The 15187-nt window shown below is 40.8% G+C and overlaps 1 protein-coding gene across 1 annotated transcript; it reads left to right on the forward strand.

Moving 5' to 3' along the window:
* The first annotated feature begins 1195 nt into the window (after positions 1-1195).
* Positions 1196-12392, forward strand: mn1a (meningioma 1a). Its single transcript, XM_007250294.4, has 3 exons — positions 1196-5954; positions 9922-9982; positions 10289-12392. Exons 1-2 carry the CDS (start codon positions 2669-2671, stop codon positions 9930-9932), a joined length of 3297 nt encoding a protein of 1098 aa, XP_007250356.3. The 5' UTR covers positions 1196-2668; the 3' UTR covers positions 9933-9982; positions 10289-12392.
* The last annotated feature ends 2795 nt before the right edge of the window (positions 12393-15187 follow it).

The raw sequence follows: 15187 nt of genomic DNA on the forward strand, positions 1-15187 counted from the left end.
TGGGTTCTAGCATTTTTTATATAGTCCGGAATAAACCGTAGGTTAAACCATACTTATATTTTTATATTAAAACTTCACGTTCTCATACACTAGTGTTTGTGCTGCCAGCTTCCACTAGGTGGCGGTGTGCGCCTTCACTCAACAGACTGGGCTGAAATTTAGGGGTTAAAAAGCTTCAACAGCAAAACTCTACACAGAGTTATCACAATGTTTTTTTTTATAGGTTAATAAAAAAAAGTTTTTTTTTTATTGGTATTTTATTGTAAAGTAAGTATGTACACAATATATTAACAGTATATAAAAATACAGAAAATATAACTATACATACATTATAAACTAAACTACACTATACATACACTATTTTTATAATTAAACTATTTACTATTTATGACATACCGCCAAAATATAAACTTAACAGGAAAAATATAGAACTTTTAACGTGAGTCAGTTTACAAATATTTTATTTTTTATTATATTTTAGTTGATGATCAATGAATTATGATTAATATATAATGATCATTTTTATTATCTGTCTATCAATCCGTCTGTCTATTTCTAATATTAAACAAATAAATTGCAATTTCACTGTTTTAAAATAGTTGTTTTAGTGTATAAACTATGAATATATACTCAGTTGATTGTGTTTCTATTACTGTAATTTTCTATAATATGCAGAGTGTGATGTGTATTTTTTTTTATGTTGAGATTTAATTTAAAGCTTCTCCCTCCCGGTTTTTGTAGCATTTTTATTATGATCATTATATAATCATAATTCTAATTATGTCTAATATTAAATAAATTAATTGTAATTGTACTGTTTTTAAATACTTGTTTTACTGTATAAATACTTAGATTGCTGTTTACATTCAAAATCTCCAAAATATCAACAAAAGTAACTAAGTAACTTTAAAAAAAGTATAATAAAATTATATTCTTTTTATATTTTTAATATTTATTCATTAATTATATTTATTATTTTAATTCACAAAAAGTAAAAAGGTATAAATATAAATGTTATTGTATTGATTGTTTCTATTACTGTAATATTCTATAATAAACAGAGTGTAATGTTTGTTTGTTTATATAGGTTGAGATTTAATTTAAAGCTACTTTCTGCTCCTCGCTCCCGCCCCCTTTCAGGAGGCGTGGCTTTGAGCCAGGCCCCGCCCCCCGCTCCGTGCCCGTATGTGTGAGGGAATGAGAGGATGTCAAACTTGTTGCCGCGCGGCGCCGCGAGCAGACCGAGCGGAGGAGCGGCTCCCGGTTCACCGACTGACCTCCCGCGGATGGACAGAGCAGCAGCGCGCGGGCAGCTGGGAGGAGAGAAGCCCGCGTGCGCGGAGGTTCTGCCGGTTCTGGAGGTTCTACAGGGTTCTGTGGATCGGTATACAGCCGGCGGACCCGCGCTCTGCCCCGGTACACGGCGAGAGAGGCTCGCGCGGGCGCGCGGCTGCTGTTGCAGTTGCTGTGGAGTAACCGGGTGGTTCACCGGGTGTTGTTCCAGTTGGGTTCTTCAGAATGGCGCGTGTTCTCGGATCTGGAACGTTTTGCATGTCTGGATGAATTTTTTATTTGAGTTTTCATCGTAAAGAATATGCAGCGAATTTTCCAGGATCATCTTTTGATTTGTATTATTTTTACTATCTATTTTTCATCTTCAAAGGAACTGAAGGTTTTTTCCACAATACTTGGAAATTACAGCAGATGCCCTCTTGCTGGGTATCGGGAGGTACTGCCCCTAAATTTAATGTCCTAAGATTTTATAATACAGTATAGATACTTTAATAAATACATAAATAACAATGCAGAATTGTAGTAAATCAAAATCAGTCATTTATTAACCATTATTATGACTGATTGACTGACTGATTGGTGATAAATAGTGGAACGCAAAACCCTTTTTCAAAGCATAAAACTTTTTTTTATATAAATATAAAAGCATAAAAGCAAGTGATTGCATGCTAGTCATAATCATATTTATTTTTTTATGTATTTATTTGACTCTTTTAAGTCTTATAACAGAATGATCTGACTTGATCCAAGACAAAGTTTTATTTTTTTTAGTTACTAAAATTTTATTTATAGAGCCCTTTTTTAAAACCTCTTTTAAAAAAATTAAGCAATGTAATACCTGATAGTAACAAATGAATAAACAGATACAAAGATATTTGGCTAGCCCTATCATTATTTTTACAAACTCAGCAAATCAACGAATTAAGAGATTTATTTCTAATTTTTTGGAATTACTGGAACATGAATGTAAACAAGCAGCCCTTTTTTGAAACTTGAAGCAGTTTAAAGCAACTTATTACTTGGTAACAATAAGCATTTATCACATTTAATAGACCACTAGTTTTGCTTGTTATTAATTTACTCATAACACGATGGACTTAAATCCTGGTTGGACAGAGCTTTTTATTTTTTTTATTTTTATCATCAAAATTTAACATCATAAGGCATAAATAAGCCTCTTTTTTATTTGAAACTCAAATAAGCCACTCATCAACAGCATGGCCTGTTTCCTGGTTGAAAAGACACATTTTTTGGACTTAAAGACGATGGAATTGTCCGTCGTCACGTTGGATTGTTTACTCTGACTGTGACTATTTTTTCTTGATTGTGGGATTAGCGAACCCTTCTTGCACAACCAGCCTTGTGCGGAGCAACAATGAACGCTAACTATAACCCCTCTGGATTTCACATGAAAGCGCCGTCGCTAGCTGTGGAGCCAGCCCTGGGCCCCTTAAGCGACCCCCCCATGCAGAGTCTCAACTTCATGCCGGGGAGGGAGCAGTATGGATTCCAGCCTCACAGCCACGGGGATATGCTCCCCGCAGGACTCCAGCAGCAGCAGCAACATCAGCTCCATATGCCGCCGCCGCCTCCTTTCAACAGCCAACAGCTTAATCCCGAGCAGCCTTCACACCCCTACCAGGATTCAGGGCCAGGGGTCACCTCCTGCTTGCACGGGGAGCGTCACGTTGGCTTCAGTGGCAACAACAGCAACAGCGCTGGTCACCAACACCCTCATCATCATCAGCAGCAGCAGCACCACATGTTCGAGACGGAATTCAGTCAGATTACCGAAGCCCAGACACGAGAATGCCTTTCCCATCAACAACAACAACAACAAGCACAGCAGCACCACCACCATCACCATCAACGGCTGGCCAGCATGCCCGAGTATATGCACGGGCATCTCCACGGACACCCAAGCAGTAACCATGCTGTGCCTGCTCCCTGTTTGCCTCTGGACCAGTCGCCCAACCGGGCAGCGTCCTTCCACGGCCTCCCGTCCTCCTCCCCAGAAAGCAACAGACTTGAACATTATAGGCAACTATTCCCACAGGGAAGGGTCGGTGGGTCGCAGTACACTTTCCCATGTGATCCTGTTCCTGGCCATTTTGATATGCCAGGGTTCTCCACCCCTGACTCCAGCGATCCCAAATTCTCCTACTGTGAGACAGGGGGGCAGATGACTAACAACAATTTCCCCACCTTCAATCATGGCGGCGGCGTCTCCCGAGCGATGATCGGCAGCTCTAAAGTCGATCAGCAACTACCTCAGCAGAACTTGTATTCGGAAAGATTCGGGAACAGGGCAAAATTAGTACCAGCAGAGAACCTCTCTGCTAGACACCATCTCCTAACCCAGCAGAGAGGAAGCTTGTCTAGACAGAACCCCGGCTCCCCCGTCCTTCCTCGACTGTACCACACCCCAGACTTTGTTCCAAACAGTCCAGACATGCAGAATGGCGGTGCCGTGGTCCACACTGCTCAACACGGTCAGATAGATAATCCCATCCACAGGTTAAATAATCACAACATGCATCCGCATCCTTTTGGGGAACCTGTGTTCAGCGTTCCCCAGCTTGGACCTCAAGCACCCCACCAGCAGCACCTCAGCTCCTTCCCTTATTTAAATATGGCCAAGAGGCCACGGTTTGATCTCCCAAATGGCTCTGCTGGGGAGATCTGCAGCCCCCTGAGAGGTGGCTTACATAATCGACCAGGCCTTGAGAACCACCTCTCCCCCTCTGGCTTCCCCGCTCCCCTGGGGGACTTCACAGCTCAGATGATGGATGGGTTTCCATCAGGACCCCTGCCGCTGAGCTGCGGCCCGCACCAACAGCAGCCGCTGCCTCGCCGCCAAAATGCAGCCATGATGATCAAACAAATGGCTTCTAGGAATCAGCAGCAGAGGATCATGAGGCAAGCTGACCTGCAGCAGCTGCAGCCATTAGGTCATCATGGGACTGTTACGCCCAGTGGCCCGATGGTTCACAGAGGGGCGTTGGGTAGTATGTCGCAAATGACAAACTTGACTGACAAAAATCATTTTCATAACAACTTTGAGCAGCAGAGTCCTCACCTACCTCACGAAAACTCTTGCTCTTGGTTTCCTGACTCACATCAGCAGTGCAGAGACACTAACCTTCACGCAATGGAGCAAACACAAAACGGACACAATCTCATGTTTAGACCGGGGGTCACCGCAAGTGACATGCAGCCTTTAAATTCACCCAGGCAGCACAGTCAGTTTGAGAACAGCAACCCTCTTAACAGCCCTCTGCAGGTACAGCCACCAGGTCACGGAACGATGCCGCCAAATGCGTCAGCGAATTTAAAAAATGAATTTGGAGGCCCTACTGTAAGACAGCAGCACAGCTTCCCTCCTGGGAGGCCGAATCAGCAAGGAACCCCCCAAAGCAATCCTCCCGCCTTTAACCCCTCACCAGGAAACTATCAGTCCCATCCCGAGTACATCTCCAACCAGCAGCTGTCAGTCAATAAGCTTGGGGCCCTCTCTATGGGGAATTTGAACAAAGCCAGCGCTAAAGACGGCATGTTTGGCCAAAGCTGTCTGGCAGCTCTCTCCACTGCCTGCCAGAATATGATTGCCAGTTTAGGGGCCCCAAACCTCAATGTGACTTTTAATAAGAAGAGCCAAAATGAGGCCAAACGCAAATCAGGTCAGGTGGAGCAGGACGCAAATAGCAACGGAGGTGGCGGGGCTTGCGGCCCGGGGGCAGAGTATTTCCAGAGCAATGCTTCTCAGAATAGTCAGACACCTTGCTCTGGGAATAACAACAATGTCACAGCAGGTCAGAGTGCTCCGGGACAGATGGCAAAAAGGGAAACTCTTTCCCCAAACAATAACAGCAGCAACAACAACAACATCAGCATTGGGGATTCTGGGAACGAGGGGAAGTGCAATGGCCGAATGAGGGGGAAGAGGCGACGTGACAGTGGGCACATAAGTCCAGGAAATTTCTCCCCCTCTTGCGGCAATAGCAACCCTGTGGTTAGTCCAGGTCAGCAGGCGTCTTCTTTAGGGATGGGAATTGAGAGTCGAGGCAGGACACCTGAAGGTTGTCTTGTCTCTCCATCCTTTGTAAAGGCTGATCTCGCCACTTCTATGGATAGCGGCATCCAAAGCGTGGGAAAGTCTGATGGAGTTTCGCCCTGCATGGATTATCTCGACGATGCCAGTCCTAACTACAGCAACGAGGACACTAGAACAAACAGAACTGGCATGAAATGTAATTCAGACAACATTCGCACCGGCTATCCCGACACACCCTGCATGGAACAGGTAAGGACGCCACTCGGAAGCTCCGGCCAAGACGAGGTGCATCCTCTGGAGATCCTCCAGGCTCAGATCCAGCTGCAGAGGCAGCAGTTCAGCCTCTCTGAGGACCAGCCTCTCGGAGGGAAGGCTGGCAACAAGCCGGACTGCCAATCTGGACTCAACGGTGACTGCGCTCTGGCAGGCTGCAGCCCGGAGTCAGGAAAGGGTTCTGTGAATACCATTGACCTTGACTCGCTCATGTCAGAGCAACATGCCACCTGGTACGGCCCCGGCAGCAAGGCGGCCCTGATGGACGACCCCGGCAACGGCAAGTGCGTGGGATTCTGGGACCGAGCGAGAGGCCAGAGTGACAACAAAGAAGGTAAATGCGATCGACTGGCAGCGGGAGCGTGATGAATCGCTGGTTTTATGGACTGTTGAGTTTACTGTGATGACTTAATGGCGGGATAATGAACAGCGTTAGGTAGCTTAACCTCTGGGGGCTTTGCAGCTAATCTTTCTCGGAGAAAAAGAGCTTTAATTAGCACACTTTCCTACACTCTGTCTGGAGCTGACACACTCAGCGGGTGCAGAGCGAGAGGCTCTTCACTGGAATGCAGCAGCCAGACAATGAAAGAGTTCAGTTCAGAAATTCAGGAATAAAAAAGTCACAGCCTCTTTAAAACTTTACAAGCTGGTTTTCCAGCCAGATAAAAACTAGCTGTAGGTGAAATGATGAAATGACAAGGTCAGGGTGAGTTTACTAGGCCCCTTTTTTTAGAGCGAGAGAGAGACTGATGTTCTGTGTAGTGTTTTATAAAATAGTATAAAATGTATAAAATATAATTATTTTTAAGTATAAAATTAGTGTTATCATGGAGCAAAAAGGAAATATACTGTAGATATATAAGAGAAGATACATTATACAGATGCTTTACTGTTATACTTAAATTAATTAATTTATTTGCATAAATGACTGATTTACAAATTACAAATACATCTATATACGTATTATTACATCAATTACAAACAAATCAATTACAAGTACATAGTTGGCTTTTTAAACTTATGCAACGTCTTTTCTGATTAGTATTAAAAGTCTAATAACAGTGATTACTGCTATGTTTAGCATTGTGTTGTTATATAAAACATACTGTAAAAATATTTTTTATAGAATAGGATAAAAAAAAAAATAATAATAATTTGTCAATTGTGACAGTTATTATTCAATCTAGAAATGAAGGCATTAATTTATACTATTTTATGTTTTTATACTAATATGAATATTATATAGTAAATATATATACAAATATACATTTTGGAGGTATATAACATTTCTTCAGTGAAATAATAAAAAATATAGAAAAAGTAGAACTAAAATATAGAAATTACACTAGCCCTTTCTCAATATTCCTTTTACTATTAATATATTTGCATACAGTATTTTACATTTGAATTGTACTGATTCCTATACATGTGTTTTATATAGAACTACGCTGTATTTCTGTGTATAGTATATAAAGCTGAATGCAGTGTAGAGGGAAGCTGTAATGTATATTTCGGTGTTTTGTGTTCAGTAATGAGATGTCAGGGACCGTGCGCTGCAGGAGGCTGATTAGTCCGAGCTCTGGAGAGCTTCTGAATAATATAGGAGGTTTTTGCGCGCTGGCCGGATGGTTTCAGTGTCTGGAAGCTTTTTATTCAGACGCTTTAATGAATAGTTTGATTCGTTTTATCTGTAAATCTCGCGGGACGATGGTCAGTCCTGTAGGCCGATGCTGAGGCCTGTTTTAACCCGACGTCTCGTTCTCAAACCCCTCGAGATCTACAGCGCTTAATACAGCACACTGCTCTCAGACCAGCACTTATTAATAAAATATATAAGTGATATGATTCATGAGATTTTTTATTAATTTCAAAGAAAATAATCACTGCAATATATACAACTCTGGAAAAAATAAGAGAGCACTTAAAAATGATGAGTTTCTTTGATTTTACCAAATTAAAAACCTCTGGAATATAATCAAGAGGAAGATGGATGATCACAAACCATCAAACCACCAAACTGAACTGCTTGAATTTTTACACCAGGAGTAAAGCAGCATAAAGTTATCCAAAAGCAGTGTGTAAGACTGGTGGAGGAGAACATGATGTCATGAAAACTGTGATCGTAGTCTGTAGTTTATTTAGTTGCAGCTCACCTGATTTATTATTATTATTATTATTATTATTATTATTATTATTTATATGTAGTATTTATATTATATATATAATATGATACAGGTGTCACTAAGGTGCTCCTAGGTGGTTGCTGAAGTGTTGCTAGACAGTTGATTATAGCTCGGTTATGATTATAACTAAGGTTTTGCTGTGGTACAGAATTGGTTGCTACTGTAAGTGGTTGTTAAGGTGTTGCTAGGTGGTTGCTATGGAAATGGTTTAGTTGCTGTGGATGTTAAAACAGTTAATGACAACAATCAATTGACTAATGTTTTGTAAATGTTTGAGATTTTGTTTTTGCTTAACAAACATTTAATCATTTTTATAATGATAAAATCTGCTACTGTTAAATTAACACGTTTTGCTACCAAAGTAATTACAAAATGATCTATCAAAAAAACCAAACAACTGTTTTATTAGATTTTTTTGTTGCAGTATAGCTAATTTTAACACTGCATTATAAATAAATTATAATGCAATAAGTTGTTTAATCTTCAGTGTTTTAGCATGAGAACTGTACTGTATCTGTGAGGTCACTGAAGCAAACCACAGTAGCATTTCTACCTACTACCTTCTATCTAGGGGGTTGCTGTGGTTTCTCGCTTGGTTGCCGTGGTCAGAGCATTGGGTTGTGAAGTTGCTGTGAAGTTGAGGAGGTGGTTCTGGTCCGTGTGCTGAGGGTTCTGGTGGGAGGGACTATGGGCGAGAGCCAGACAAGAGCCAAGCGAGAGCGTCCAGACAGCAGCGAGCCGCCGGCACCGGCCCGGACCGAGTTCTACACCACCCCTCACCCTCCACCCTCCATCCTGCCCCGCTCTCCAGCCCCTGAGCTCATGAAGGCAGGCCCTGTTCGTCTCTGCGGCGGCGGGGCTGGGGGGGGAGGGTGGTTGCTGTGGTTTTGGGGGTTGGGGGGCAGAAACGGCCCCAGGGCTCAGATGTGAGACTACCTCAGTGCTTTTCGGGCCTCCGAAGAAACTGAAAAGGCCTTTCATAGCCGCCGGGCTGCTCTCTCTCTCTCTCTCTCTCTCTCTCTCACTCGAATATTTTAGGGTAATTTCTTTCGAATTTGTCAATGGAAATTCGAACCATATAACAGCTTATAAAAACAGCTCAGAGAGGCACTCGTTTACACAGAAAAAAAAAGATAAAGAGGGAGAAAAAGTGAGAACGAGTGTCAAACTGTTTCTACGCTCTGGTCCTGTGTGGATGGAGAGAGCCGTCCGCCAGCCAACCCTCCACCCTCCAACCCTCCACCCGTCCACCCCCCCCCCCCCCCACTCTACTGTCGGCAGGTGTTTAGAGGCCTGGAATAAAACTACCCAACAATGTCAGGTCCGCACTCCAAACCCTGAGTAATGAAACGTGCGCCTGCTGTTCTGATCCGCAAGATTCAGCTCAAATAGCTGCAATGTTCCAACCCTAATACAACATTCGGCTAAATGTACACATTGTGCACCGTGCAGCTCGATTTAGGCCATGTCAGTGTGTCTTTGCTATCATAATGACAGGAAAAGTACACATTGTGCGCCATAAAATGTGTAAAATGCATGTACTAATTCTCAATTAACTCCTAATTAATCATGGGTGTGGTTTATTTTGGGCGTAACATGAAATAATAAACCAATAAACCAATCAGCGTGTCTCATTCATGCTCATCATTACCTTTTAAAAGAGTCAGGTGAGCTCTGACTTTGGTGGATTGCTATTGTAACGGTGCAGCTACCTGGACGTGTTCAACAAACGCTTCTCTTAAAGCAGAGGAAACTGAGCTGCTGGTTGACGCTGTGAAGGAGCTCCAGCAGCTCATTTACGGGAACAGCAATGTTATTTTATTTACTATTCTGTTTTTGTTGATGTAAAAGTTGGGTTTGTGCTGCTGTGTGTTCATGTGTTGACAAGATAGCGATGAACGTCTGACTGTCGATGTCTGTCTAGGTTGTATTCAGTCAGTGGAGCTCCTGTGCTTTCTCTGTTGCCGTTTTAAAAAGGTTATATATTTTTGTGTACCATATGATACAATATGTAACACCCCTATTAAGAAGTGTGTCCCAAAACGTATATATATATATAGTGTAGTATTAAACTACATAATATGATCCTAATGATCTTCTTTATCTCTTTTTCTTAAGGACTTGGGTAGAACCACTGTCTCGCTGTCCCTTATTGGCTCCTTGCCGAATTGCTGAAGAGGTAAATATATACATAAATTAAATAAAGAAATAAAGAGAAAAACTGAAAATCTAAATATATTTGTATGTGTATTCAATACATAACATCCAGATACTATTTCTTTATATTTTTGTATCTCTTTAAAAAAAAAATTCATTTAAATCAAAAACTCATTTGCTTTTTTATTTCTTTATTTCTTAATATTTTGCATTTATTTGCTGTTATTATCGTCTTATTATTTGCAGAACACAGATACTGGAACTAGAACTTTACCTGATGCTAGGTGTGAAATCTCTGATGGACACATGTCTTCTGTCTTCTCCACAGGTGCTGCTCCAGCTCAGCATGGGGGTAGAGGAGGACCTGAAGGAGACCACCCGCCGTGTCTACCTCCTCACCTCACCACTGCCCGGGGGGACGGGGGGGGGATGGAGGAGCCCCCCTGAGCTCCACTCCTGTCCCGGGGAAGCTCACACTCAGAGACGAGCTCAAGCCCAGCTCAGAGCTTTCGGACGGGGGGCAGGACACCCCCCTGCACCCCCCCACTGTGCCCCCCTGCGCCCACCTGAAGGGTGATGGGAAGAGCCGGGACATTTTTCAGCTGGTAATCGGATACCGCCCTCATCAGGAGCAGAGAGCCCAGCGTCTGAGTCAACCTCACAACCACCTCCCAACCTGAACTGAGAGCTCCACCAGAGGAGAGGCTGGAGAACTGGGAGAACTGGGAAACACTCAGACATAAGCAATGCAGATTGGAATTTTGGACGACACGGCTTAATTACTTCAAATATATATATATTTTATTTCCTGGATTTGTTTTACCTCATTAGAATATGTCAGATTTTATTTTTGCGGCATTTGTTTGTTTTAGATCGTTTTAAGTGTTTTAAAGTATTTCGCCTCAATGCAATAAAGTTTATTTTTTATGATTTAATTAAAGTAAGGCCAGATCCAAAATATTGTATTTTATCCATTAAATCCGCTTAATTCTTTTAATTCGCCATAGGAAAAGAGCAAGAATGGTGTCCCGTGACTTTGGGCATGACCCATATGAAGCTAAAGTTGACCAGTGTTCAATCAGCCTCGCTCACCTGATAAATCCTCAAAACTTATACAGGTGAGGGCGTTCCCAAACTGTCCACTGTGAAACTGTGACACTTCGTCATCAGTTTACAGGCTGCTGTCCCATTAGTTTTGGCATGTCAGGGTACAGTGCGGTGCAAAAGCTGTTTATTAAGGCAATGAGTGTTTATTGGTTATTAATATATATGTATATGTATATATAGATTTAGAAAACGTTTTAAAATTAAGACAGAAGCTTGTTAAGATTAGATTACTCAATAAAATGCAGTCATTTCTGTTAAATCTGTTATAAGCTTGGCTGCCATCTTGGTTTTGTCTTTATATATAGAGTATTTATAAGTCACAACTCCCTATTTTTGCTTTTTTGCTATGATAAACTGGTTTTAAATTGTTTTAAGCCATTTTTGAGACTTCTTCAGACCAAATCAATCAAGTTTATCCATAAATAAGCCCAATAAATAAAGTCTTGACCCTTGTATCCAGTACTCAGACCCCGTCTTGTCCCATAAAGAGGTGTTTTAGCATTAAGTCAGAAGCGTTTGTCCGTTTTCTCTGTTTTCTCTCAGTATTGTGTCGGATCCTCCCAGTCGTCCCCTCGGTTCTCAGCGCTCGGTTCTCTCTGCTGTGGTGGGTCAACCTTTTGACTCTGAAAGGCCAGTGGGGGTTCTGAGCTTCTCCACGCTGCTTTTGGAAATCCGATCTGTAGGCTGAGCTCATCCCTTTGTGGGCCGGCTGGCCAGCGCCGGAATGCCATTGTTTCAGGCCGATACTCTTCTCTGGATTTGGGTTTTTCCCTTCACTCGGCTTCTCCCGCTCTCACACCGAGCCGCTCTGCTCTAAACACGCCGCTCCTGAATATGTTTGGCCAGAACTGGCAACCCATTCAGTCGGGGACAATAGCCACGGACAAAAGGACTTCTCCCTGTTAAGAGAGCGGGCTTCCCTCTGACCATTAAAACCTTAAAACGCTCTTTAACCAGTTTACTGGTGTTTGACACTTTCCACGCTCTACCTCTCTTCGCCGGCTCGTGATTTTATGATGTGCTTTTGTGGGATTTGCTTGTGAATTTTCACCGTGTGAATCCGTTTGAACGGACTTGTTGAATTTGTAAATTTAGACATGTAAAAAAAAGAAGCTTTTTTTAATGGAAAGCCGATGGAGAGCTTTCCCTGCAATATTTACACCGCTGAAGACTTTCTTCTAGGATTTCTAGAATTGCTGGTACTGTAAATAAACTGTATAGAGACTGTACATTACGGATTATCAATTCATGAGAGATATGTTGTAAATCCTTGTTTTTTTCTGCACATGATCAATATCAATATAAATGAATGAATTGTGTATTAATGACGTGTCCGTTCTCATTCGTTACATGCTACATATATTCTGAATTTGTCTGCACAAAACACCTTAAAGATTTACATTTATATACAGGAAATACATTTATCTGACGCTCTTATACAGAGCGACTTGCGTGGTTATTTCTATAACAGTAGGGTCAGTGTAGAGTTAGGAGTCTTGCCCAAGGACTCTTATTGGTTTATTACAGTATAGTCCCCCAGATTCTGAATTAAACTCCAGTCTCCCACATGATGTGGTAGATCACTGGCAGGGGGTGGTGTTATCCACTGCAACACCACACCAACCATTCTTAATGCTTTTTGTGTGGGTTGAAAGTAGTTTATGGAAGTGTATTTCCAATCAGTGCTACATATAGTGATGCTACATAAAAAATGATGAGTTTCTTTGATTTTACCAAATTAAAAACCTCTGGAATATAATCAAGAGGAAGATGGATGATCACAAACCATCAAACCACCAAACTGAACTGCTTGAATTTTTGCACCAGGAGTAAAGCAGCATAAAGTTATCCAAAAGCAGTGTGTAAGACTGGTGGAGGAGAACATGAAGCCAAGATGCATCAAAACTAAAACTGCCATTAAAACTGGAGTTAAATTTGACCAAATATTGATTTCTGAACTCTTAAAACTTTATGAACATGAACTTCTTGTTCTCTTTGCATTATTTGAGGTCTGACAATTGATTCAGAAACTGAAGTGGTCTGTTTAATTTTTCCAGCGCTGTATATATATATATAGATATATGTTTGTGTTGAGTGTGTGTTTGATTGGAGGTCGGTGGGGTTGTGATAAAGCCTGAGAAACCCTGTCCTCCTGCTTTTCCCGGGCTGATCTGGAACAGTGGGAAAATAGTTGGAGAGAGAGAGTGTTTGTGTTATTCTGTGAAGTCGAGGGGTATTTTGCGAGATGCCTGAGATTACGTGAGGTTTCTATAAACGGCTTCTGTTCGTATCTTCAAATAGATAAACTCTCTGCCCTAATTATGGGAAATCTACAGCCCTATAAATAACTAAAATCTCAGCATTATTATTTAAAGAGATTTTTTGGTTCAGTAAATGGCTTTAGAATTCAAAATTTAGAATTCATTTGATTGAAAAAGCTTCCTTGTCTGGTTAAAGTCTTATTCTCCATAATTGAAAACAACTCTACTACTACTAACTAGTATTGTGTCCCATGACTTTTGCCATGTCCCTTTCATGCCCCTAGTTTTCTCCAGTTTTCTGTTTTTCAGCGTCTTTTAAAGGTGTGAGAAACAGTACTTGCTGATCTCTTGCTAATCATTACTAAAGTTAGCTACTCGCTAGGTTTGTTCCCCCTAACCTTTTCTTTCCACCTTAAATTGGAACGCTCAGTAGCTTCTGTTGCACTGTTTAAGGTGGAAAAGGGAAATTTAGCTAGCTATGTAGCTAGCTAACAACCGAGACATACTAGCAGTGATTTATTTTGCTTGTTATGATGAAAATGGGCATGAAACATAGAAACTACAGATTAAACTCTGATAATATAGATGTGGTTATCATTATATGGACCATTTCATTGAATCTGTGCCATTTCTGTCCCCAGAAAATTACATGTATATAATGTGCACAAAAAAATAACTTTAAAATACATTTTATTATTAAGCACAGTGTCTTGTTCATTGATCTTATTGCAAAAGTAAGATATAATTAAAAAAGCTAATTAAAAACATTAATAAACAACTACTTAGAACAATGAAAAAATAGCATTTGTAACCTGTCCCCCACTATTTAACTGTAAACTTTAACATGAAATATAATTATTAAAATCCTTTAGAGATGTATTTTTTTGCATTCTTGTGTGACTCCAAATCCCATCTATGCTTTAATATGCTTTAATATTTTTTTCATAATAAATTCATAATATTTAAGTTAAAATACACATTTTCCAGTTCCAGTAACAGGAGTGAGAGCCAGTAACAGGAGAGCCAGTAACAGGAGTGAGTGCCAGTAACAGGAGTGAGAGCCAGTAACAGGAGAGCCAGTAACAGGAGTGAGTGTCAGTAACAGGAGTGAGAGCCAGTAACAGGAGAGCCAGTAACAGGAGTGAGTGTCAGTAACAGGAGTGAGAGCCAGTAACAGGAGAGCCAGTAACAGGAGTGAGTGCCAGTAACAGGAGTGAGTGCCAGTAACATTAATTAGTTAATTAGTGGACTTTTTAAATGTAACATGAGTTTTGTAATCATCTTCAGATTAGAAACCTTGTAGAAAAAAATTAAGTTAAGCTGCTTGAGATTGACCAGTACATGTTTTGAATAGTTAAATATATGTTTTATTAGATTCATTGTTGACAAAAAAGAGTAAAAAATAAGTTTAACTTGGAATTTGGAGTTGCAACAAACAAATGGCATGGCCCATATACTGTTATTGTTATTTTGGTACCACTTTAAAATAAGACTACCTTTATAAAGGGTCTATAAATGGTTTACAATTAGTTTATTAATGTTACTAATTAGGTTGTAAATGCCTTAAAAATAATTAATAATCAGTTATAACACATACGTAGAAAGGGCAACAGTATAGAGGTCTGTGTAATATAGTTCACTATTCGGCAAACAACAGGTCATTGGTGCCCTTTTTTACATATGTGTTATAACTGATTATTAATGATTTTAAGGCTTATACAATCTAATTAGTAACCATTAATAAACTGATTGTAAACCATTTATAAACCCTTTATAAAGGTAGTCTTATTTTAAAGTGGTACCGTTATTTTTAATGCTTGGGTCGCCAACTTGCCAATTTAATTTCTCATAGCTTTCTC

This window comes from Astyanax mexicanus, chromosome 20 (genome assembly GCF_023375975.1).
Source record: "Astyanax mexicanus isolate ESR-SI-001 chromosome 20, AstMex3_surface, whole genome shotgun sequence".
In the NCBI taxonomy this organism is placed as follows: Eukaryota; Metazoa; Chordata; class Actinopteri; order Characiformes; family Acestrorhamphidae; genus Astyanax; species Astyanax mexicanus.